At 40.1% G+C, this 27,832-nt stretch overlaps 1 protein-coding gene across 1 annotated transcript; it reads left to right on the top strand.

Annotated features, from left to right (window-relative positions):
- LOC135474749 (uncharacterized) lies at nt 1–26,333 on the top strand. Its single transcript, XM_064754334.1, has 2 exons — nt 1–284; nt 23,221–26,333. The coding sequence occupies exon 2, from the start codon at nt 23,293–23,295 to the stop codon at nt 23,902–23,904; it is 612 nt and encodes a 203-aa protein (XP_064610404.1). The 5' UTR covers nt 1–284; nt 23,221–23,292; the 3' UTR covers nt 23,905–26,333.
- Nucleotides 26,334–27,832: the final 1,499 nt, after the last annotated feature.

The following is a 27,832-nucleotide window of genomic DNA, read 5'->3' as shown; positions in this document are numbered from 1 at the left end:
CTGACTGCTGAAGTGCGGACGCGAGTGAGCATCTGAAGCAGTACAGCGGCTGTGCTGAAACTTTGTTTCTGGCCGTTTTGGTGAAGTGGTTCGATCTTCAGTGACACAGATCAGGATTCTCACACCTAACCTACTGTGCAAGTGTGAAGTGGCCAGAGCAGAGTGACAGTGATCACTGTATATGGTGATTACCAGAGAGCTTCCTTTTTGTACCGTAAATATACCAAGGACAAGAAAGTAAAGACTTTGACCCTGGCTTATACCTGGCGGCAGACAGACCTACAGTAAGTATCTACGTTATGTCAGCTTTGCTTTTACCATGCCCTTGAGAACGCGATATCGCTGAAACCTTGTTTCTGTACATACGCACTATCAGATGCTGAGTCATTGGCTTTTGTTAAGTACATCCGCAGTATACCGAGTGGTCATTTTGTGTTTACCTAAGTGAATACATAATTTTCTTGTGACAAGCCAACCCCTGGTCCTCCTCGGGAGATCAGATACTGTGCAGATTTGCCTTTCTGGAATTCTATATATAACGTTAGCTATTACCGTAAATCAAACCCCGCCAGCCCGCATGCTCCGATGTGAAGACATACACAATGGCTTATATAGGCTTCCAGAGGCTCAGCAATCGAGTATTACTTTGCCTTATTTATACCAATATATTAATTTCAACGACTTTAGCCTTGTTATATGAAGGCGATATGCATTTGTATACACGCTCTCTTTAGCCTGTGTATTTACGTATGTTAAGGTGTTTATATATGTGCATAGAGGTGTATATATATATATATATATATATATATATATATATATATATATATATATATATATACGCATAGTATAAAAAACATGTCCCGTAATTGATTTGATTTATCTAGTTTTACCCAATCTTGAAGAGTTTTTGTAAGCATTTAATAAATAAGTGTTTTGACAAAAGCATGCATTTATATACATATAAAGTTATATAGACATATATATATATAGCTACAAACAGTCGTTGAATGGTCATAGACTTTAACTCGGATTAATTTGCGTACATTTCCATAGTCGTAATTGAATATTACCCACATGAAAAGAATTAAGGTGTTGTTAACGGTATATTTTACCTTAATTGATCACTAGGAAAAGACGGATGTCCAATTAAAGGTATAGCAGCTGCTGAACACCTCGTGAGTTTCTTACCCGGCAAGTTTTGGGTTGCTATATGAATAGTAAACATGCGGACTACCGCGCAAATGGCCTGCTGTCTACCGTAAAACCCCAAGTTATTCTTTAAAAAGTATCTTTGGTTTGCCGGTCTTCAATACATCACTGCAACAGTGACAGTCTTCTAACTATCAGTATTTGCAATGTCAATGGAAGACAAAGACAACAAATCTCGGAAGCTCAGCGGAAATGTGTCGTTCGAATCTTTTATTAAGATCTGAGTTATTATTCACTTATATTTATCCATTTATTTGATTGGTGTTGATTTTTTTTTTCACTTACACCATGGTTGTCAGATTTGTGGGTGGAAACCAAAATGCCCGGGGTAAACCACTGACCTATGGCCAGTTACAGACGAACTTTCCCCGGCACTTTCCCACACGAGACGTACAGATATGCACACAATATTGAATACGTAAACGGCCATACGGGTGTCGTAATCCACTTATTGTCACCAAGGATCCGAGAACAATGAAATCGAGTGAATCCACAAATTCCCTATCCGAGGACAGCATTGAACTCACATCTCGTGTATTCTCGTTATATATCAATATTTAGCGAGACCATATATAGTTGCCTGTATTAGAAACTTGGGGCCATTGATATGGCACGGCATGGTTCTGCTGAAGTAACCGTTAGAGCAAACCCCTACACAGGTATAAAATTTACACTTATGATCCATTATTTGTGTGCCACTGTATAATATAGTTTCCGAATTAGTACATGCAATTGAGCCTTTGTATTTTGAGTTCACCTCATCTCCTTGTTTAATACTGACGGACTTATTTTGAGACGCGCTGTATCTGATATGTATACGGTTTCTAAGAATAAAAAAGGAAGGAATTCAAAACAAAGATGAAGCAAGATACAACAACAAAATGTTTACTTATAACGCAACTGTGGAACATGAAAGAAGGAAATACAGATCGTATGTCGTTTACAAACAAGCGTGTGTGTTGATTAATGACGTGTAGTGCATCCTTGTTTTGATGTTACTGACACTGACTATCTAGGTAAGTGTGTAAAACGATCCATCTACTGCCGTGTGATGTAACGCGGTTGTTAGTGGTACACACACGTTCGCGTTTCTTTCTGTGGAACTGTGGGCAGATGTTGTTAGCAACTGTGGGCCGATGTTGTTAGCAGTGTTCCAAAGTTTTCACGTTCCGGGTCTCACCTCGGTCACGAAAGTTGAGAATAAAAACCGTGGTCTAATGATATGTAGGGAGCTAGGTCGTGGCCGAGCGGTTAAGACGCTTGTCTTCCAGTCTATGGGGTACACAAGGCGGGGCTTCAATTCTGTTCTTGGACAGGGAATTTATAGTTTCCCACACTTCCACTGCTCGTGTGTACTTCCTGACAATGAGCTATCGACAACGCTAGTGTGGCGGTTTATACAGTTTAACGTTCGTTAAAAACCACTTGTCTTAGATCAATACATAATTTTGTGCATTTGTGTGCATCACAGGTGGGAAAGTGACAGAGGTCGGTGGAAAGGTGAACCCTGCACCATGTTTTTGAGGGTTTATGATCATTACATGTCTAACATACCCGGCTTTCTAGATATTCAGTCTTATATAAAATCTGGTAGTAAAAAATGTGCATAACGCTGAAAATTGAAATATTGTTGAATTTTCGACATTTATTTACATCATTATCACCAGTCAATGTTGGTCGCCAGGGTCAGAGTCTCAAAAGTTTGGGTTTATTTGTAACATCATTTGGCTGCATGATCAGTGTGATCGCCAGTTGCATACAAGATTTTGTCTTTCAAAAGAAAGCTTACTACAAGGCCCGGTTTTTCAAACCTGTTTTTCTTTATTTATTTGATTGGTGTTGTACACTTTACCAGCATTATGGTGGGAGGAAACCAGGAAGAGCCCGGGGGAAACCCACTACATCCGCAGGTTGCTGGTACACCTTCCCACGTACGGACGAAGAGGAAGCCAGCATGAGCTGGACTTGAACTCAGAGCGACCTCACTGGTGAGAGGCTTCTGAGCTATTGCGCGGTTATCAACTGAGCCGCGGAGGCCCCTCACCAGGAAAGTGAAGAATCGTAGATATCTTAGATTAATAATCAGTGTGCTATGTAATGATCATGATTGCTGGAAGGGCAGATGATGTCATTCTGTACGGTATCTTCGGCACTGTGTTAAGTGAGGCAGTACCATCAATTTGTTTGTATTGAGAGAGGCCTGCTATGAAGAAACGCCGTTACGATATGAACGAAATAATGTTGAAAGCGATTTTAACATGTCAAGCCATGTACAGACAAAATATTGGTATTGTGTGGTATAAACGTACGTTGCTTACCTTAATAGATCGGTTAATTGCTTTCGAGCCCATTCATTGGTGAAGAGTATAATGAGCTATAAGAAATACATCCACAATGTTTGAGGCACTCTAATCAACTCAAAATAATTCATGTATAATTGAAAGTGGTGTGTGTGCATGGATGAAAAAAAGGAGACAGTTTTGTTTCCAGACATCCTTATCTAAGATTAGACTGTAATTATTCCCCAAAACCCAGCATACACACTGGTTCATCATCGTCTAGAATGGTGTGGACTGTGTGCTATATATAGCTGACACTCGTCAGGCAATTTAATAGTCAAGGGGAAAACGGAGATCACCGTATTGTACTGTAAGTGTTGGTGTCAGCATTGTACAGTAGTTGGATATTAGAAACAGTTGCTCTTTTGTGTTCGGCATGTAACGTGCTACCTAAGGCAAGATCAATCTAGATTTGACAACCTTAGCCAAGCGTTACCTGAAAGGAAGCAGTAGTGAAGGAACAGTAGCAGGTTTGTTTACTTATTTATTTATTTTCGATTGTTATTTAACGCCATCCTTAAGAATTTTCCACTTATACGAAGATGTTAAGTTTTATGGATGAAGGAAACCCTGGACATACCGGGGTAAACCGTTGTCCTTTGAAAGGTTAGATGCGAACTTTCTTGCTTGTGACGTAGAATTATTGTCATATTAGTGGAAGACAAGTGATCTTCAACGAACGTTAAACTGAGCAAATGGACATTCGAGCGTCGTTGACAGTTTCTTGTAACGGTGAACAGGGAGAACTTGATGGAAGTCTGTTATAGTTAAGGCATTGTTTATCTTATATAAGAATTTAAATTAATAAGAACATGTGATGAAACGTTTTATTAATGCATTAGGCCAACCGGCAATTGTAGTTTGTAGGAAAATTGTCATTCTCGAAAACAGGAGAAAACAAACAAAGCCAACGCAAAATCTACCTCACAAATGCAACATAGACAAGAGGAAAGCTGTGAAGTGACGAGCATCTAATATTCCAGTTTATGGCCTCCATCTTAGACTATTAGTCACAATTCCTCTCTGTTTGACTTATCACGCGAATCCGCCTATGTTTAGGTACATACGCATGCGTGTCAGACAAACAGTTTGTGATTTGAATACCTAAGGACTTCCTCCACGAAGAGTCACTGGGTTAGTGACAGATTTTGACACAATTACGCGACAGTGTAACATTTATGAGTACAGTTCTAAAGTTACCGTGGCAGGATCATTACCTTCAATTGTTCACCGCCCTGGTGCGGAGATATATGGAAGTTTATGGCATGACCTTTAACGCCGTCAATTCTGACATACATTTTACTATATTTACAAGCCAGTCACGAGTGAAAACAGGTGTTTTTGTATAGATTGGAAGGAAAAGCAGTGTTTGTGATATTCCCATCGAGACACTGGGGCTTCTGAGAATAGCATTAGCTCTTTTGCCCTTGGCAGAATTTGTTGAGACTCTGGCGCATTTAGCGACCATTTTGTTTTAGTATTATGTCACTTATGGTACAATCTACGACGAGGAAATTTGTTCAACAATCTAAGCGATCACTAATGCGTGCTTTTATGTAAGACTGAATTTAAGTCAGAAGTTTTGGGTATTACATGTTACTTTGATACAATCAATGTCAAAGTAATCAGTCATGGGGAAATATTCAACATTGATACTGTTATCTCTGTCAAGTTTTTGTACATATTCATTCTATCCATCAAGATAAGAGCTGTGCGAAGTCCTTCGAAAGTTTAAAATAAAATATACATGTACTATTACATAGTAATATTCAAAATCTATTCGACAAAACACGTTTTATGTTTAGTAATAATATAGAAATGATGAACGCAACATTTAACCGCATTGTGCTTCCCTTTTTGCGTGAGGTTTATGGATGACACGCTAAGAGATCCATGGTCGGAGGAAAAATTTCTGTAACATAAACTGCAGTGAGAATGCATTGGGTGTTTGTCATTGTGCGCAATTGCCTTTTGATTTAGTATGTTATACCCTGACACACGCTGTCTATAACCCTCTTTAGGATATAACCGTCTAACAGCAGGAACAGTGGATGAGTTTCTGTCTATGCAGTCTAATCTGTCAAAATAATGGGAAAGTTAATGAAACTGTCAATTTTTAAGTGTAATGTATCACAACACTCATTTCAGCCAAACTATTATACCTCAGATAACTTGCTCGATCCTTTTCTTACTCCTAAACTCTATGTTTAACTGTGCAGAATGTTTGACGTAACAGACATGTTGGGATATCCAGCTGTGAAGCGATGACGTTTTAACTATAATTATTCGTCACTGTTTCAAAATTCACGCCAATGTGGAAGTACTGAAATTAGTGACAAATTGTTTTTGGACCTACTGCACGAGGGTTGCTTTGAAGGTTTTTCGACATGAATTTTGCAATAAGAACTATGTTTATGACATACCGGGGAGAAAAACAAAGAAGACCCTTCAACTGTCCCCTCCCCCAAAATAGCACTCAAAAATCCACTGTAAGTGTTATAATTTAGGAATCTCTAAGTGAAGCTTTTAAAGTATCTCTATTGTTATTATAGTTTTTCTGAGTACGCTTCAGATGGATGTTTACATCCTTGTATTCCAGTCAGAGTTTAGTCTGTGACGTGCTGTGGCTGTTACCTGCACAAGGAGACGTACAAGCATACAAGCAGTGTTTGTTTTCACCGCGGATATATAGACAGTGTAAAGAACTGCTTTATCTTCGCTGACTATCAGCCCACCTGTCAGCCCACAGCCGGATCAGCACGCCCTTGAACCTAACGCAATTCGCCTTGAACTCTCCATGGCATCGCTGGGGTAACGGGAAACTGCGCAGAAGAACACAAGTCCGTATAGGAGATGGCCCGTGTCGGTTTGTACTAAGTCTTGTGACTCGCAGACGAAGCAGCTACAAGAGAACAGATCAGTCGTTCCCACATAAAGGTCACATATCTGGTATTCTCTTTGAATAAAGCAATGCTGGTTTGACCTTGCTTATATTATTAAGTAAAAGAAGAATTGGTAAAAGCCGTCTCCCTACATTACACTACCTAAACCTGTAGCATATAGATAACTGTCGGTTTAACATCTACATGCCTCGCAGCATGATAACTTTGCTGTTCTAGTCACCATCCCAGGCTTGGCGCCCAAACAGAGCACCCTTGTGCTTCATCTCAATGTCAGGGTATGCAACTCTCACAGCGAGAAGTCTATGATATGCTTGTCAAGACCCCAAGACCGTTCTTCGCTCTTTACTTCAAATCTGTTTCGCGGGTTGTTGTTTAGTTTGGCGAGCTGTTGCTGTGCTTCGTACCAAAGAACAACAAGAGTTGTCCTTTATACCAGCCGGTTACATGCAACCAACGGTTAACGAAAGGTTTTACTTGTTTAAATAGGCCATGTTTTGGCCATAGGGACTATACATGCACCTCTGATATTGCTACAAAATTACTGTATGCAGATTTTGAAGGACTAATTTACGAAATCATCATAAACAGGTAAAATTTGTGGGAAAACAAGATTGCTTCAATATCACTGAATCGTATCAGGTTTATGTGACTATAATAACAATGGAGATACTTTTAGAGATTCCTGAAAAAAAATATTAAGTAATCTTAATTTACTTCTGTCTACTCTATGTTGACGTGTTAAGTATAGTAATACTGGTGTAAGTTCATAAGTGGGTTGATTTATTGTATTTGACCACAAATTCGCTCATTTTTTCGTCGAATCGTTTGAATAGAAAGGTATACATAAGTTTGTTTGGATGAAGTAAAATGATTTTCAATTATATTTTATGACATTTATTTGAATCTAACAATGCATTTCATGGGCGAATTCTTACATTCATACACACCATTCAAGGATGTAAAATGTTCATATTATGTGTAAGGTATTGTCACACAGGTATGGAGTCAACGTCTTGCATGTACTTTTGGAGATCATACATTGGAGATACATAAATAGGTAGGCCTGTGATTTGCGTCTGATATTACAGTGTTTTTGTCTTATGGAGTGTATCTGCATTCACCGATTTACTGAAAAAAAGGCATTTCACATACTTTATTTTCGTTGACAGTTAAATACATGGGCTTATTTGATGTTCTACATATTGCTTGCTTCACCTGTCCGACAAAGTTGTATACATAAGACAATAAAAAATCGTAAGTGAAAACATAAAATTCTGATCTTGCCACATAATACATGAATGTCCATTTGAAGCATTGTCGGTCAGTTGTGGATTTACAGTCGTTCGTAATGAGATTTTCATCAGTCTGATCGCAGTAAGAAAAAAAATCGCTTAAACCACCGTATGTCCAAGGATCACGTCATAGGCTTTGCTCAGACACATTGCTTTAGGTGTTCAGCATAATGAGATGGGCATATGCTTCGTTCACACACTCCGCTTTGGTCGGTTCAGATGTTCACTTCGATGAGTACGTCACATGTTGCTAAATTCAGGCGTTCAGTGCTTTGAGAACTTTACTTAGACACATCGTTTTGGTGAGTTTAGTGCGATGAGATCGGCATACGCTTTACTCAGGCATACCACCACAGTCCGTGCAGGTGTTTAATGAAGGGTTGCCTGAGTGCAGAAAATTGGATTATTTTGTTTTCTAAAAGAAAATATCTCAAGTTTATACATTCATGTGAAGACAAGATGTATACATCAACGAAACGCCCCTTGATTAAAGCTAGTAGTTTATGTTAATGATTGCACAAGAACACAGCGCCATCTGTAAAGCCTCCTTGGTATCTGCGTGTAATGACTTCGTCTTTGATCAGCCCATCATTGCAAGTTGTTTGTTATCTTACAGCACGAGTGGCTTGCTCATACTTGCTTATCTTTATGAACTTAACTGAGCCTTTTCGGCAGTGTTTGCAAGTCTGTGAGACACTTGTATGGTCTATTTCGTTTGTCGCATTTACATTGTAGAAGGATATTAACAAGGCTTATGAGATCTAACTTAAACTTGCAAAGAATCACACAAGCTAAGCAACAGTCACGTGTGGAGTTATTGATTACCTGTGATTCAAACTATACATAGTTATTAATGTAATTCATGTAACTTAGGTACAAAATGAATCATATACTGAGAAATTGCAAAATCTGATTTTCTTGACAATTCATAAGCTAATGCATATACGGACCTTGCCCTTAAAAACTCACAGTGCTTTTACTTTCCTGTAATTGTCACGTTTTGACAATACTAGCTGTTTACTCTCGGCAGAATATAATCCCGTTAAACCGGTTTACATAAGTGTCACGTTACGTAATGAGATGTGTCAGAATAAAGTAATTACGACACACTTTCCATCCAGTTCTTGTAAATCCTTGTGTACAATACCATCCCAGGAAGTGAAATGAAGTTAGATGCTACATGTACCTTGTTTTTGTTTTACGTGTAACTTTACCCTGGGCTATTATTAGACAAAAGTGTAGGAGGCAGTATGCCACGTTAACAGTGAGGCCTAGGAATGTGCCTCTTTATCATATAAAGAAACAAGCATTTGAAACTACATCAAACACATACATAACGTACGCATATGATACGACCACTTGGCACCGCCAAATGCGTGATTCTGTTTTTTTGTTTCGAGATTTATTTATTTATTTGATTGGTCCTTGACGCCGTACTCAAGAATATTTCACGTATACGACGGCGGCCAGCATTAAGCTGGGAAGAAACCGGGCAGATTCCAGGGGAAACCCACGACCAGGTTACTGGAACACCTTCCCAGGTACGGCCGGAGAGGAAGCCAGCGACCACATTGGTGAGAGGCCACTGGGTCATTACGCTGCGCTAGAGCGCTAACCAACTGAGCGTTTCGAGATTTAAATCCACGTCTTGATAGTCCTGTTACATCTTTATAAAGTGATGTTTTCCGCCAACGCGCGATGGTCAGCAGCACCGATGTCCTGTTTCTTTCATTCATGACCTTGGCTCTGGTGCACGTGTTACTACCTTGAATATATGCATGTATATTCCTCAATCGATGGATGACAGGATGACAAACTGTAGTGGGCACGGCACACTGACGGTGGTTTATTCCTCAACTGCCTTTGAATGTGTAACTTCTCAGGGCGGACGGGTTGCCAGAAGCGTCCGGGATACCGAGCTTGCGATGAATGTTTCACTCCTCGGAAATATACACAAAGTCACTTTCAGGGTAAATTGGGATGAAATGTATGTAACCGCACAAAGAAAAAATGAGCTCCAAAATAACGTTTCAAAAAATAGCAAGTGGCAAAACACAAGCTAACAAAGTGCTCTGTGCAGAAAATGGAGTACAAATGACGAATGTCGAATGGCTTGAAGCCGATAACTCCAAACCCAGCCAAATCTTTCACAGTGGATGATAGTTAATATGACTGCTCTCAAATGGACTTGAGTCCGTATACTCAAGAATATTAATATATATATATGCTATTAAATGAACGACATATTTATGTGTCATTATTTATTTATTTATTTTATTGGTGTTTTATGCCGTACTATGTGCCAGTAAAGAAACGGCATATTTACGTTACATGAAAGAAACGGTAGATTTATTTGCCATTAATTTAAAGAAACGACCTATTTGGTGCATAGACCGGCCCGGATAGCACAGTTGGTAGAGCGTCCGCTTCGGGACCGGTAGATCCAGGATCAATCCTTGGTCGAGTCACACCTAAGACTTTAAAAGAGGAAGTTGTAACTTCCTCGCTTGGCGTTCAGCATGAAGGGGATAGTGCAACGACTGGTTGACCCGTATCAGTATAATGGCTCGGGCGGGGCGACTTACTTGCCTTCGGTAAGTCGTCTCAGTGATGCAGCACTAAATAAAAGAGCGGTGGAAATCCGTCCTGCAACAAGGAGGCACATTACACGTGCATGCACCCTAATGATTCCTTCGTCGTCATATGACTGAAAAATTGTTGAGTACGACGTTAAACCCCAAGCACTCACTCACTCACTATTTGGTGCATATAACTCACAGCACATGCATCGTAGGTTATTGCGGCGTAGCTGTTGATAGGCTGCACGTGGATACGTTCCAGCCCACGTGGTGGTATCACTTAGCTCGACAGACTCGTGGAATTTATGAGCCCATCTGACAACTGACTGAGCGGTGCGGAAGCCCACCACTGTGTAGAGATAACGTAGAGCATGACTGAAAATAGACGTGCTTACACGTATTCATATCTTAGTGCACCATCATTGAAATAGCAGCGGCTTGACTGTATTTTAACCCTGACATCTCTATACAGCTGAGGTAAAAACTCTCTATACTAAATGACGCCAAACAGCGGGGTATTCTACCTGTTTTACACCATGTGCTGATGTACGCTGATTCTCGGCGCATTAAGCAGTATGCACAGAGTGTTATTGGCTGGTGTTCATTATGCGTATATGGATGAACAGCGTATATAAAGTTTCCGCCAGGCCCTTTATTGCTAGGGTATGTGTGTACTGGGATGCAAACAAGCTAACGCTAGCGCAAATATATTGTGTTGTTATGGGTATATATTATACAACTGTATATATTTTGAAAGCGAGATTACGTAACGCGAAGATTCGTCATGCAGTGACAGATAACACGTTGTGTTACATAGGATGTACAAGCCTGTAGGCCTGTAGCCTGTGCAATTGAATGAATGGTCACATCTTGACGTTTATCCACTGACATGTAAGAAACAGTTATAACCACTAGGCAGCCACGTATACAAAAGGCATCATGTGATATGAAGTGCAGGACAATTCTATTAATTTTGTTGTATGTATAGATCGAGTTATTTGTGCTAAAATGTCAGATTTAAAACTTCGACGCTTATATAATGACAGTTTAAATCTGTCTGGCAAAATGGTATAGGGTCAGGCGATTACCGTGTAAATGAGGATATTTTATGCCCTTTAAGTACATTACTTATAGTTTCGTACAAAAAATGTATTTAGGGTGGTGAAAATGTGTTTTCGAACCTTGTAAAGTTAGACGCCGTTGGTGCGTAAACCCCAGTCATTGTGTGAGAGATCCACCATTTTCATTAAATCAACATGTCACAGACAGGCATTTTGATTTTGATACAGAATTATTCCGCCAACATCACGTGTAAAAAACGGTTCATACATTTCTTTCTTTCTTTGATTATTGTTGCAAAAAGTGAAAAGAAATCATTTACACATGTATACTGTGGGGAACTACTGGATTGTCCGGCCTAAAGCAAGTTGGCAGCTATCGGGCGAACTATAATGGCGAACCTTCCAATGGTTGACCAAAGTCAAGTCTGTGGAAGGCCAGCGTTTCTTGCCCCGAAAACGGGGGAGCAATAGAAGCACGGGTATATCTTGAAAATTTCCACAACACATCCCTCATGTCTTTCTGATCACACTGATGCTTATTATGTTACATTTTTTTCTGGAAATTATTGATTTGCAGCGTTTGTTTGTAATCTTATGGATTGAATACAAATTTTGTCTTTTTTCACCCAAAAATTATTTGGAATCTCATGAGTTAAGGTGTATTCGCGTCAAATGTATATTTAATGTATCTGCGTCAAATGTGATACACTTGATGTCGGTAAAGGTATAAATCAAACAGTATGCACAAATGAATTTGGCCCTTCCGGGACCAAGCTCTGTATGTTTTTTCATTTCTGCCTTTGTGAGGGCGATTTGTGGGTAAACTGCTTACGTAGTACACGTGTATTGCAAGATTGGTCAATGCAGTTTGGACGCGAGTTGCGATTGCTTAAGAAAACGCACCACAGTGCACTTTTGTCTGTGCAGTACATGGCTTGGATGATTAGGCCAAACTGAACACATATTACTGTGTAGCTGAACACGCCGTACTAGAGACGGATGATAAAGAGAGGACTGAACACCGATATATTACTGTGTATTTGTGTACGCCGTGCTGGGATGGGTGATAAGGGAAGAATGAACACCGATATATTACTGTGTATCTGTACATGCCGTATTAAAGATGGATGATACGGGAAGACTGAACATCGATGTATTACTGTGTATTTGGGTACGCCGTGCTGCGATGGATAATAAAGGAAGACTGAATACCGATAATTTACTGTGTATCTGTACATGCCGTGCTGGGATGGATGATAAGGGAAGACTGAACACCGATATATTACTGTGTATCTGTACACGCCGTACTAGAGATGGGTGATAAGGAAAGAATGAACACCACTGTATTACTGTGTATCTGTACACGCCGTACTAGAGATGGATGACACGGGAAGAATGAACACCGATATATTACTGTATATTTGCACATGTCATACTGACATGGATAATAAGGGAAGACTGAACACCGATATATTACTGTGTATTTGTGTACGCCGTACTGGGATGGGTGATAAGGAAAGAATGAACACCGATATATTACTGTGTATTTCTGTACGCCGTACTGGGATGGGTGATAAGGAAAGAATGAACACTGATATATTACTGTGTATCTGTACACGCCGTAGTAGAGATGGGTGATAAAGGAAAGATTGAATACCGATATATTACTGTGTATTTCTGTACGCCGTACTCGGATGGGTGATAAAGGAAGAATGAGCACCGATATATTACTGTGTATCTGTACACGCCGTACTAGAGAAGGGTGATAAAGGGAAGACTGAACATCAATGTATTACTGTGTATTTGGGTACACCGTGCTGCGATGGATAATAAAGGAAGACTGAATACCGATATATATTACTGTGTATCTGTACGTGCCGTATTAAAGATGGATGATACGGGAAGACTGAACACCGATGTATTACTGTGTATTTGGGTACACCGTGCTGCGATGGATAATAAAGGAAGACTGAATACCGATATATTACTGTGTATCTGTACATGCCGTGCTGGGATGGATGATAAGGGAAGACTGAACACCGATATATTACTGTGTATTTGGGTACGCCGTGCTGCGATGGATAATAAAGGAAGACTGAATACCGATATATTACTGTGTATCTGTACATGCCGTGCTGGGATGGATGATAAGGGAAGACTGGACACCGATATATTACTGTGTATCTGTACACGCCGTACTAGAGATGAATGATAAGGGAAGACTGAACACCGATGTATTACTGTGTATCTGTACACGCCGTACTAGAGATGGGTGATAACGGAAAGATTGAATACCGATATATTGCTGTGTATTTCTGTACGCCGTACTCGGATGGGTGATAAGGGAAGAATGAACACCGATATATGACTGTATATCTGTACACGCCGTACTAGAGAAGGGTGATAAAGGAAGAATGAACACCGATGTATGATTGTGTATCTGTACCTGCCGTAGTAGAGATGGGTGATAAGGGAAGAATGAACACCGATATATTACTGCATGTGTATGTGTGTGTGAATGCCGTACTATAGATGACAAGGGAAGACTGCATGGACACTGATATATTACTGTGTGTTCCATGCTCGATATAGAAGATAGGGAAGAAGCCAAGCGTTAGAACATCTGAGCCGTATTCAACAAAGCTATGGTAAGATGATTGTAATTACGTGTACTATGACTACAAGTGTTAAAGCCATGGTCGTAACAGCCAACTTAGGGTAAAATGGCTTTGTGGAACAAGGTTTATGGGTCTCTTAAAGAAAGCAACCGTGGCCAAAGTCGACTGTAACTATTATGGAAACGTATGTTTTCAACATTTGTCTCCATGGTAGATACAATCAATTTAGCCTACGATCGCAGGAGGTCCCAGATAAGTCCTGAACTGTGTGCCGTACTAAATACATGTCAGGCGATCTTGTAACCACATGTAATTGATTCAGAGAAACGGATCAGCCGTCTAGACGGCACATGACCGAGCAAAAGGTTCTTGAGTTCTGTGCTCTTCCTGAAGACAGTGTAGCTGCCAATCCGCAGCTTATACATGTAAATGTGCTGCGCCAGGAAACTCCTGAGTCGCCATGTTGAATGCAGCGAGTTGAACATCTGGCTTGGCTCAAGTTAGCTGTGTGCCCACTGGCCATTTTCCATCGCTTCCGAAATAAACCTCTCCAAACCTGTCTACTCCCTCTTCCAATTTTAAACCAGCCTGAAAATGCTTACTTTAAAATAGGACGTGTTAACTTCATGTGTGGTATCTTGCGTGAAAAACGAATAAAATAAAAGAAATGCATAACACACGACCTTGGTCATTGCGCCTGAACTATAATTCGTCCTGACGTTAGTTAGCATTTTGGAATAAGGAGTTCGTTATGTGCGCCAAGTGCCACAGATTTTTGTGCAGTGATTTGCTGATGTATTGTTGCAGTATTTAGTGTTTGTCTTAATGGAGTTGGCAAGACAGCATATTGCCGGTAGGGCTTGATGTAACGCTACTTTTTAGTTTTGAATACTTGCATTCCTAAATACATCGAATTAATGTTGGTAAGTTCGGGGTTTTGTATATAATGTTTTCAGGGGGATTGGGTGGAGTGTAAGGTGGAGGTGGTAGGGTGTGTGAGGGACTATGTGGGTGGCTGTGGGTTTGGGTTTGGGTGGTGGAGGGGAATTTGGTGGGTGTGGAGTTGATGTCAGTTATGATCAGAGGTGCAAATGGGGTCTATGTGACACACCGTAGTGTAGCCCCCTTACAACTGGCTACCTGCCCCTTTGGCGCATCCGGTATGCTTTCTACACACTTTTTTCACCTCTCCTCCTAGACTTAGATTAATGCATGTCTTAGATTAATGATCTGGAACGTGTTTATTTATTCAGTGCTCTAAAATATTCCACTTATAAGACGATGGCCAACATTATAGTGGGAGGAAACCAATATAGAGCAGGGTGGCAGCACATCCCCGCATACGAGAGGAAGCTGGTCTTCACAACATCACAGCGACCGCATTGGTGAGAGGCGCTTGAGTCAATGTGCTGCCCGAGAACGCTAAGTACTCGGCCACCGAAACCCCTCTAGACCTAATTCCTGTAGCGTGTCTTTTTTATTACAATTTTTCCAGACAGTATGTATAAAACTTATCGTTTACCTTTTTCAATTTATTCTTTTCAAAGATATTGGGGCAGTCTTTAGGCAGTCTAACATAGTAATTAGATAAGGCGATGGGTATAGGTTCCGATCTTCTGTCGGGATGGGGCACTAATTGGATAGACACGCAGTGGTCCTCTACTCTGGGGTGGTAACAAGGATGGCTAATCACACAGCACCCATACCTAGAGATAATCTGGCACGTGGCAGGAGCCGTGTTTTAATGTTCCCGCTAGTTTTTGTGCAATGGCATACTTTTGCAACAAGAAATTACCAGCTGTTTACAAATAAGCTGGGTCTGTCAGAAGACTCCATCAAATGGCAGCGCCGGTTTTATGGCTGCCTGGAGAACTACCAGACCACTTGTACGAACCGTTAACCGTTTTCTCCATTGCTGTCAATTCTGAAATGAATTTTTTGCAGCACTGAAAAGAACCGAGCCTTCAGCTAGCCTGTATCGCTTCAAAATACATGTGATGGAAACCCACAGACATCAGCCAGTGTTCGTGTGTTTTTTTTTCACAAACACATTTGAAGATTCTTCATCGGACGTTTTGAGAGAAATGGCTGTCTTGTCTGCCACTCATGATGAAACCTGCTTGTACAAACTTTATCTGCGCAAAAACATGGCGCATGTCACACGGTGCACTGGTTTATCAAAACATTCACTAACATTTCTGCTTTTGAAAAAAAACCCCGAAAACCCTGTAAGTAATAAAGTCATCTTTCTCTGAAACCAGCAGAGCATATCCTAAAGTTAACTTCAATAAACGTCTGCATATTACGTTATCTGAAAGTCAGTTTGTCGGATTGTGTGCCATTAATCAGAATTTTGTGAAACCCCGCTGTTTGTTGTTCACGAAAGCATTGCATTGTGGGGTGTGCTCCATCCATCTTACGGTCAGATTAAAGGAATGGCACAGCATCCAAGATGCTCATCTTTCCGTAGGAATAAATGCTTGACTTTAGTGCTGTGAAAAGAAAGCGAATACAAGACAACGCTGCCTTCTGCTCATTTGCGAAGGGAAGCGGAGCTAACTGGCACTAACTTTTTGCTTGATGTAACAAACTAAAGTTCCCAGTTTTACATGTGTTGTTTGTTCTATGAGAAGCCTAATTGACAGCGGCGGGCTCTTGGCAGTGGATATCGTCCCAGTCTGCCAAAAGCAAAGTTCCTCAACCTTGTTACGTAACAAGTGTGGGTTCCCCTTCGGTGCTGGTTTGTATCGCTAAGCCCTATCAGCTGGTTAATGGTGGCGGAAAACTTGCCTCATCATGTGCTTATGTCTACACACATTTCAAAATGAACGTGTACGTGGGCTATATCAACACCTGTAAACTATTCTATGCTTTGGGGTGAAATTTACAAGGGAGTAGTTTGTATATGTATATATACGTATTTCAAGATGAACGGATGCATGTGTTATATGAATACGTGCAAAGCATTCTATGTTTTGATGAAACCTGGAAGTCAGTACTTATGTATATACGTATTTCAAGATGGATGGGTAGGTGTACTATATGGTGTAAAGCACACTATGTTCTGATAAAACCTATAAAGCCAGTAATTACATCTACATGTATTTCAAGATGAGCGGATGCGTGTGTTATATGGATACGTGTAAAAGTATTCCGTGTTTTGATGAAATCAGCAAACCGGTACTTATACCTACATGCACACATGTTTCAAGATGAAAAGGTACGTGTGCTATATGTGCATGCATAAAGCTAGTGTTAAACGTTGTTTGTGAAATAAATCTTGCGATTATCGACTTGGAACGCCCTTTACGGACTACGAATGGTATATGAATGTCGGACATGACGCTTATATTCTATATTTTGATAAAACCTACAAGCTATTACCTACGTCATCACCTTTTTCAAGATGAACGAGGACATGTGCTGTATGGACATACGTAAAGCATTCTGGGACCAGTTGTTCAAAAGTGCATGAGAACTTAAGCCCGGTATTAACTTTAGTCCAGGCTAAAGTGTCATTTACTTTGTATTCGGATGGGACTGGTATTACTGGTATTTAAGCCTGGCTTAATTTTTATACACTTTTGAACAACTGGCCCTTGTGCTTTCGAGATCTTGACACGTATTTCGAGATGGATGTGTACGTGTGCCATATGGATACGTGTAAAACATTTCATCTTTTGATAAAACCTGCAAGGAATTTTCACCAATTAGTCTGATGATGGTACAAAATAGTAATGGATAATTTTATAGATATTGTTATGCGGTACAAGATCAGGACAAATTGGTTGATCGTAGGCAGATTCGGTTCCGGATGCATCGCGTAAGTAGTTCAGCATGTGGCAATCTTTGGCGGATTGCCATGAATTGCGCAAGACAAAATCTGCTGCAGTAAATATTAACAGGCTTTCTGATATTTCTCTTTACAATTTATAGCAAAATTGGGGAAAACTTTGTTGTCTAAAATACACATCTTTGGGTTGGAACTAATCCATGTATCCTTTATTCCTGATGCATTATCTATCTTTTAGATCGTATAGCTACATTTAAAACAAAAAAGTGAACTGAAGACAAAATAAAACGTATCTTTACTGGAAAACACCGGACCAAATTTATATATTCAAGTGTTCAAGTTTAGAGCATCTCACACAGAGTATAAAAAGCTGTTCTTTTTATTGTTGTGATGTTGTATAACTGAAACAAATATTAAGAGTTCAGTGAAATTCGAAGATGTGCCATGTCATCAGTTTTAACCAATTTGCCGCTATTTTTTCTGTAACCGGAGAACGCACCTGTTTTCTGCTGTAACGTCACAATACAGACTGAATAAACTAAGGGCATGAGTTACACAACATGATGGTTCCTCGTTCTGTAATAATGCATATCCCATGGCCTCGAAAGAATTTCAGACTGATAAAACTTGATTTTTAGAGCTGCCAGGAACGTTGGAAGGAAATGGCTGTGGCGGTTTAGTTGGCCACCAAGTGCTTTCTGGAAGTTTTACACGTCGTCGTTTGATTTCAAGTCCTGGCTGTGGGAGATGGTAGCCAGGTCGGCTTGTGAAAGGTCAAGTGACCGAGCAGATTATTTGGCCAGTGATGTAGATACTTTAATGTGACGTGAAACCGTCCTGATATCCATCGGGTGATATATTTACAGTGTTGATAGCGTACAAGGTCGTCAGTTTCAGATTTATTCAAGTGTTATTACAGGTAGACAAGGCCAGGTTTATAACTTCACGGCTCACAGCGAATTATTGCAGGAACAAAAGGCCGGCAAAAAGATATTATTCTTCGCCGATTTTGCTCTACCCTGTGGCGGCCCTTTTCTGACTTCCAAAGTGACATGACTGCATTTTCAGTGTATTTTAAGTAGAATCTGAATTAGCAATGGTGCTAGAGGGGTGTGTAATTTGCTACAATTTAAGCATTTACATGAACAGTTAGAAAAAAAGCCTATAACTGAGGTAACTTGACAAGGGGCCGTATATCACCGGGTCCATGTGGCCCCTTGCTAACTTCACACTGCCATAGCTGTTTTGCTTTTACTCTCTTTGCTGTAAGTATTTTATTATACAGGATGGCCACCATCAAAGTGCATCAACAATTTGCATTACTTGTTTACACTTTGAGGTGAAGGTTAAAATGCTTTTTGGTGCGTTCAAATCCTTGAACCTAACATTTTTTTCACTAATTTGCTAACCTTGACTTGCCCTTTAATGATGAATTCTTTTGGGTTTAAGCAGACGCCACCTGATGTCCAACTACATACTTGAATTTACACACTTACAAAAGCTGATGATGAGAGGGACTATTCAGAGTACCTTTTGACATTTATTATGATATAAATGAACCCCTGTCAATTTGAAAAATTTTGTCACTTTTATTTTGCCTTGGTAGAAAAATCGTCCCAAAAGAATAACAATCTGCCCTGACACTTGTGTTATGGCAGAACAGAGTCATATCTTCGCTGATATCAAGGATTCGCTAACAAATAATAAATCAAATAAACGTGTCTGGTGACGACGGGGAACAGACACAGCTTCCTGAGATCATGCTCTTGGCTGTCAATAATTAGCTTGGTATCAAGGGGCAACAAGAGTGTATTGTTTGTTACTCGAGCATAATTCAGTATTACCACTGCGCCAGGTTTTCTTAATACAGTGTGTATCGGACAATGATCTGCTAGATTTTCCGGCTTTCTTGCAGTACATTGCACGTTTACACTATGTACGTGATTGTTTAAATAATGCATTTAATTATTGTTGATGCGTCAGTGACGAAAATTACATTATGCTTTAAGCTGTGGTGCTGTGGTGCACCTAAGCTGCTGGTGCTATTTAGGTATTTACATTAACAGTTCAAATAAAGCCCGGTCTGCCAGTAACATGCGGATGGTCGTGGGTTTCCCCAGAGCCCTTTCCGGTGTCCTCCCAGCATAATGCTGGCCGCATAAATAAATAAGAATAAAGTCCCAACTGAGGTAAAATGACAAGAGTGTAGACTTCGCCGTCTGCTGTGAGTATTTGCTATCACACTTTTTCTCTCCATGATTTTTTATATTGTATATTTGGCATGAATACATACTGAGCTAGTCTGAAGATTGAAACATGGATTAGAGTAAAAGAAGAAAAGCCTTGACATCGGTTTAGAACGCTTCAAATATGGTCAGTATAGAATTAGAATTCAAATGTTTAAGTACAATTAAGTGAAATTATTTGTAGAAATAGTTTTACTGGTTGTTATTTGTGGATTGGAAATAGAGCAACGGTTATATCATTGGGTAGAAACCACCGCTATTGTTATTGTTTCTGGTAGAAATTACGTCTATGTTTTTTGGGTGGAAATCACGGATATATTATTGGGTAGAAATCACGGATATTCTATTGAGTAAGAATCACGGATATATTATTAGATAGAAGTCACGGATATTCTGTCGAGTAGGAATCACGCATATATTATTGGGTAGAAATCAGGGATATTCTACTGAGTAGGAATCAAGCATATATTATCGGGTAGAAATCAAGGATATTCTACTGAGTAGGAATCACGCATATATTATTAGATAGAAATCACGGATATTCTGTCGAGTAGGAATCACGCATATATTATTGGGTAGAAATCAAGGATATTCTACTGAGTAGGAATCAAGCATATATTATCGGGTAGAAATCAAAGATATTTTACTGAGTAGGAATCACGCAAAAATTATTGGGTAGAAATCAAGGATATTCTACTGAGTAGGAATCACGCATATATTATTGGGTAGAAATCACGGATATTCTATTGAGCAGGAATCTCCGGAATATTTTGAGTAGAAACCACAGGTATGTTATTGGGTAGAAATCGCTGGTTTATTTTATTAACTGTTAGACTGATTGTCAGTTGGCGTTGAGGGCCATGGGTGCACTTGGTCACGTGATTGAATGACTTCATACATGTGTCAAAAATGACAAACTACCACCGACATTTCCCACCGGATGTTTACCGTTTCAACAACAACGGCGCAGATCCAATGGCTTCCTCTGAATTTTCACGATAATAGCCTATCTCGGTGTTTCCTTTCACTTTTAATTAAAACATGGATACGCGCTTGCAATACCTTTGTGCCTTGATAACACATAAACAAGTGGAAAGTTGGAACGAGTTATAAAGACAATCTCATGAATGTGGAAACTGGCAGGCGCACTGGGCTGGCTGACGGCTGAGTCATGTAGGGTACACAGGCTCTTGGTTAACCTGTCTATCTCCCTCAATAGACAAAGATACATGTACCCTCTCCCCCCTCCCCTTGTCCCTCTACCTTCATCTTAGCCGGTGGTGGGGGGGGGGGGGGGGTCATCACAGTGCGCCAGCTCATCTCCAGCTCACGGACGCTCCTCTAAAACAAGTTCAAAACAACAGCATCTCAAGGTTAGGCTGTGTCAAAATGACTGAAATCATATAGGAAATGTTTTCATTGATATCAGATTTGTGCTTTTGGCTCGAGACTTGCGAGTTACGATCGATGCATGCACAGCCTCCCGGTCAGACGTTTCACAAAAAAACTAATGAAACTCATTTTAAAGGTCAAACAAATCCTAGTTTCTTGGTTTCCAAATTAAAGCATTACATCTGACTTATTACTTTATGACTGAGTTTAAAGCGTAAAATTTTCCTCTTGATCAATGTTGATCAGTCAGCTGCTTAACACCATATATATATATATATATATATATATATATATATATATATATATATATATATATATATATATATATATATATATATATATATATCTTTGTTGTGCGAGCTAAATCTCATGTGTAAGTTTATCACAGATATTTCTCCATGCGACAGATAGGTAATGCTATATAGTGCAGAATAGATAGGATACTTGACAAGTATCAAGTTGAAATAGTTCACTGGGATGGAGCAAAAGTTACGAAGATCAGTACAACAAGAGCGCTATTTCGAGAGCAGACAGCAAGAGATAGAAAACTTAACTACTGTTTTGGTAATGTATGCAAACACGATACCGACAAGCACATTCACTCTGGAAGAAAGTAGGCAAAGTTTAAACCATCCAAATTGTCTCACTGGCGTTTTATGCCTTACTTAGGAATATGTCGCTACTAGGGCGACGGCCAGTATTATGGTGGAAGACAACCGGACAGAGTTAACGTGAAACCAACGAACATCCGCGGGTTGCTTCCCACGTACGGCCGGCTCCTGGGTCATTGTATGCGCCTCCCTTGGCACGTTAACCACCTCGGTCGCGGAGGTCCGACAAACCAAAAAAGATAAAACCCTGAAAAAGAAATTTTACAACGACTTTCCATTCTAATGTATGTTAACTCCTATGTTGTCCATTTATTCGCCATTTACTCGGATTATTGTATTTGATTACAATGTATTTATACATCAGTGTTAAACACAGAACATACAACTCACTAAACCCATTTTAGGCTGTAGAAACACTCAGCCTCTCAGCAATGATGTAGACTTACTCTCATAATATCCATTTTTTGGTGACGTTAAGATGCCTACATAGTGGCATGCCCCAACTATTTGCCTGAAAAACAAAATTTCCCTGCACTGATTGGCGTGAGTTTGAACCATTAAGAGCAGTTCCAAACACCTTCAGTAATGCAAAAGCTAACTTTCACGGCGTTAGACATTTTGCCTTGAGAAAATGCAGTCAACTGGAGAAACTCTATCGCAATGATAGACCTGTGTATTTGTATCTACTTGTGCTCTTAAATACATTCATGTCTGGCTGGTGCTTGACTGCGTACTCAAGAATATTTCCCCCGTACAACGGCAGCCTTGCACGATCATGAAGAGAGGGAACCGAGCGAGCCTCGAGGGAAATGACTGCTCATCGTCGGATGCCTGATGAGCCACTTATAACTTATAACGGCAGCTCAGGTCACCGTGAGTTCAAGTCCAGCTCATGCTGGCTTCCTCTCCGGCCGTTCATCTGCAGCAACCTGCGGATGGTCCTGGGTTTCCCCCAGGCTCTGCCTGATTTCCCTCCGTCATTATGCTGGCCGCCATCGTATAAGTGAAATATTCTTGAGTACGGCGTAAAAGATCAATCAAATAAATAAATATAACGACAGCTAACGACAAATATAATCGAACCTGTGACCTCATTGGTGCAGGGGTGGAAAACTTTCAGCATAAACCAATAGTCACCTCCGCAAATCTCTATATGTATTTTATTCTTCTGCTACAGATCTGTGCAATGACCACCTCGTCGGTGTAGCTGTCCTTCAGACTGTCCAGAGAGTAGCGACAATTTCAAACAATGGCGACGTCTAGTCAGGTGAAGACGTCTGTGCAGGACCCCCTGTATCACTACGAGACTCACTTCCCGGAGAAGGTCTCCTTGTTGCACGATAACCCGGAGTACCCTCAACCGTTCAGCAAGAGGAAGAAACAGAGACCGCGGTCGGGCCTTCGATACAAAACACAGCCTGTGACCTTCGACGAAATACAGGAAGTTGACGAGGAGAACTTAGAGGAGTCTAAAAAAGACGGTCTGAAAAACCAGTTCCAGCAGTTTTCCCGTTCTATGGACGGCTTGTTGCCAAGAGCGATGGGCGGTCAGAGACCGAAACCCACCAAGTCTAAGCCCCCCAAACCCACTCTGCCCGTGCCAACGGAGATCCCGCGGGCCGAGGAGAGGTTGGCTGGTGGAGCTTCGAGCAAGGAGACGTCGCCAATGCCGTCCCCAGGGACGGAAAACCCTAGCAAAGCCCCACCGCCGTTCCCCGCGGTGAATACCTCTCAGAACTTACCGTTTGCTACAAATGAGACAGACTATCGTCAGGGTCGAGCGGCTAAAGCCCGGGAGGCCCGAAAGGCTCGCCGGGGGAAATTAGCGCAGGAAGAGAGAGCGGATTCTACGGACACTTAACCTGATCAGAAAAACAAACAAACAAAACGCGCTCTTTTTCTTTTACATATTTAACTTCTGTTACTTATATTATTTTTAACATAGTAATGTATTGTCACAGTTTTTGGTGATGTTGTAAGTAATACAATGCAGCCTGTCTGTTCATCAGTATACATATCTCTATCCATGTCAGGGCTGTGATGCTTTTGTGGCCTTCCGTGTTTTCCGTACAACTGGTCATACGGATGACAGTTGCTTATGATTAACCGGTCCTCAGTGTCTTGATGTTACATGGACGTAGACCTTGATGTGAGTGATTGGCTAATAACAATGTGACCTGTCAATAATACATTTGTTTACCCAGTATCAGCAGATGACACAATTCCTCCCTCCTACATCGTAAGTTTTGTACATTTTCTCTGCAATCCAGGAAGGATAATGGCTGGGTTTTTACAATATGAAATTATATCTGTTCAGTGTCAAAGAATATTGATGACTCGGTCAATATTTTTTAAGCTCATTGCTGTATATAGCTCTGATGAAATTGATTCTTTTTGTTATGCCTACAGTTTGTTTCCCCAGTTTTTTTTTTGTTTTTTTTTTCGTTTTCCATTCACAATTTATTTTACACGTAAAACCACCCAAAACATTAGTTCCTTATTTTAAATATGGCTTAAACCTAAACATAGATTTCTGCCCATCCGAAGTACCAAAGTGTCTTTTAGTGAGGTAAATTGCTTTAATTGAGGATCTATATATGACTTTGCCTTTGCCTAAGCAAATAATACACCCCTGGCGCGTTGTATAAGGAAATATGACTGAACCATCCATCACCACACTGTTCGTAAGGTTCTTCTTTTGGGGCAAGCAATGTGCATGGTGACCTTTGCATCTGGCAGCAAAATATAAAACCCTGGCTTTCTTACAGACCAAGGCCTATACTTATCAAACGCCTTAACACTTAAGTCAAAAGTTCAAACACAGCTACAATTAAAGTTTTTTTTTTTTGCTCGTGCGAGTTTACAGTTTTTACCGGTACACTGTATTTTTACTGCAGAACAATGTGCAAAGTACAATTATATGAGCTCTTAACTCTTCTGAGTTGGGCTTTTTAAATACTTGTAAATTATGAGTTGCTTGATAAATACGTGCCTTGGCCTTATTCCGTCAGTAAAGATAAATACACCAACTAAATGTAAATAACTTTTGAGATCAGACGCCCGTCCATTCTAAATGTCCTTAATCAAAACACGCTGCCCTCGTTGTGGGATCACGTTGAAGTGAACTTAGCATGAGTTGCTCTTGAGTGTGCGTGGCAAGTTTCGAGCATTTATGCCAGGCACTTGATAGCTTCTTTAGTCGATGTTCACGGACTATTTCTCATGTATGTCATCATGATTAAGAGATTTATGTCGAAGATGTGTTGAAATATTTTTAATACTATGAGATAATCATGATTTTTGGATGATTATTTGAAAGCACCGGATGCCTTAGGTCTTTAACTATGCAGACTTCTAATTGGGCTTCAGGTGTGTTAACATAAACACTGGCTACTGTTAATGTGGACCGTAGATTGAATTGCTTAAATATCTACTACCAAACAATTGATAAATACACCAGACATTTGGATTGTTTTCTCACAATTGTTACGATATTTAGCCAGGAAAGGAGCGCCTGTGAAGATGACGTCCTCTGATTGGAGTATAGTACCAACTAGAACATGCATCTAATGTATTAAAACGACACTGGCCACGTTTGAATTTGGAGTTTGTTTTGTAAATTTCCTAACGGTGGACAAGCGATGAACTTCTACGTCTGTGAACATACAGTGATATGCGCCTATATATGACACTGATGGACTGGTATGTTACCGTGAATCAAGGTCAAAAGGTATCAACTGTGTTAGCTTTCTTAACATTTCATTTTTTTTTTTGCGTAACTGCTCATTAAGGATACTATAAGCGTTCAACATATTACGATGATTGTGTATTATACGCTGTGCGTTCCAGGCACAGCCCCCCTCCCCCCACCTAAATTGTCAGTAATGACTTTTGACAGATACGTGCTCTAATGCTTTTGTACAATATAAGACCGAAAATGAAAATTACCCGTATCCTAAACTGTATATGTGTATCACAACCTTATGCCAGCTGTGAAACATTCTCAGTCGCGATATCTTTGCCAAAGTTTATGCACGTTATTTGTGAAAAGTTGTGTGTCGTGTGTACCAAAACTTGCTATATACATATGGTCATCTATACACTTGACATCGTGTTCACGTCTGTCCTTGTATACACGTTCGAGTTGTGTATTGTGAAGCATTCTGTGAAGCGGGCTTGTGGAATGTGTGGTATAGATGTATTTATGTGTATTTATTTATTATCACTTGTTTACATGGTGGTTTGATTTTTTGTTTCAATCGCTGTATATATAAAATGATAAATAACACATTTCCTGTTTTCTTTGATTCTTTTTTATTATAACGAATAGCGTACTTAACAAGCATCGTTTGATATCAAATGAGTATAGCTAAAGTTGCTCAGACATTGTGTTTATTTGTTGTAAAATTTGATGCATCAGGCTTTTCTTGCTTATGAAATGACGTGCTCCAGTCCATCAAAAATATCAAACTTTAAATTCAGTTAGAACAACGTTTCTTACCTTCATTAAAACAATTAACGCCTTTGGCTGAGGCTTTAAGTGAGTAGGGTTAGGTGCGGTTGTTTCCTTCGACCTCTGTCCAGTTCCTCCACTTGTAAATGTGATTAATGTCTTACAAGTGAAAAATGGCATGTGAACTCACCTGGTTTGAGTATTACTGAGAACCCATGACCAACATTGTTTGGCACTCACTCTACGTTGTCAGAATGCTAATTTATTTATTCCAAGAGCAAGAGCAATTGTGTCCAGAACAGACGGTAAAATAAACAGACGGGAAAGGCTGGGTGCATAACAAACATAGTTCTACTGGTTCTTCATGGATTCCTAGACATTCTAACGGGCTGTAGGCTCCACCGCTGTAAGTGTATTGCCAATGTAGCGTATGGTTGTGAAAACATCGGTGACCCTACTCAGGTGGATAGACCTTATAGTCAAGTCATCAGTTTCCTGGGGAACAAAAGCTGCAAACCACCGAAGAGAGCGTGTGTTGTTACTTAAATGTGCTGGAAGGTCATATTGGGCATGTATATGGTTACAAAGAAATTAGCTTTGTGTCTACCGATATCTTTTCCTATTGCAGACTCATGCACCTAGAATAAAAAAAACGCCGATTGTTATACCCTTTTCGCATAGCGACCCAAATCATAAGATTAGAACACAACTTGCAGAAGAGTCTAGTAAAGAAGGCGCATTATCACGAGAATGTGACGGCATCGCGAGATTCGGAAAAAATTCGATTGACATTTAGTGTATCAGTGGAGTTTCGGTTCCAAACGGCTCAGTTTCCTTCAAATCTTGCAATGTCGTCTGAATGACGCCTAACCTGGTCAGAATGTTGCAATGTTTTCCGAATATCCTTCTAATCTTGGGTTGTCGTCTGAAAGTCGTCTTTCCTGCGCTTAGTTCCAGGTTAGGTTTGAATAATCAGATCAATTATTTCCAGGAGTACGCAATATTCTATCGATATTCAGAATTAGGCGACATCCTGACATCAACGCACTGTATAAGATTTTGTCAATAGCTACTATAGACGAGATTTGGTCAAAATGTAAGTCTGCTTCAGATGAGATTTGGTCAAGATGTACAATAGACGAGATTTGATCAAGAGCTACTATAGGCGAGATTTGGTCCAGATGTAAGCCTACTCATAGACGAGATTTGGTCAAGAACTACTAGAGACGAGACTTGGTCAAGATGTATTATAGACCAGATTTGGTAAAGATGTATTATAGACGAGATTTGGTCAAGAGCTACTAGAGACGAGATTTGGTAAAGATGTATTATAGAC

Source organism: Liolophura sinensis, chromosome 1 (genome assembly GCF_032854445.1).
Source record: "Liolophura sinensis isolate JHLJ2023 chromosome 1, CUHK_Ljap_v2, whole genome shotgun sequence".
In the NCBI taxonomy this organism is placed as follows: Eukaryota; Metazoa; Mollusca; class Polyplacophora; order Chitonida; family Chitonidae; genus Liolophura; species Liolophura sinensis.
Note: the sequence above shows the minus strand (reverse complement) of the source record. Positions and strands in the feature narration are given on the sequence as shown.

What these genes read in the sequence shown, in the direction of transcription:
- LOC135474749 (XM_064754334.1), top strand. Translation starts at nt 23,293, where the DNA reads ATGGCGACGTCTAGTCAGGTGAAGACGTCTGTGCAGGACCCCCTGTAT.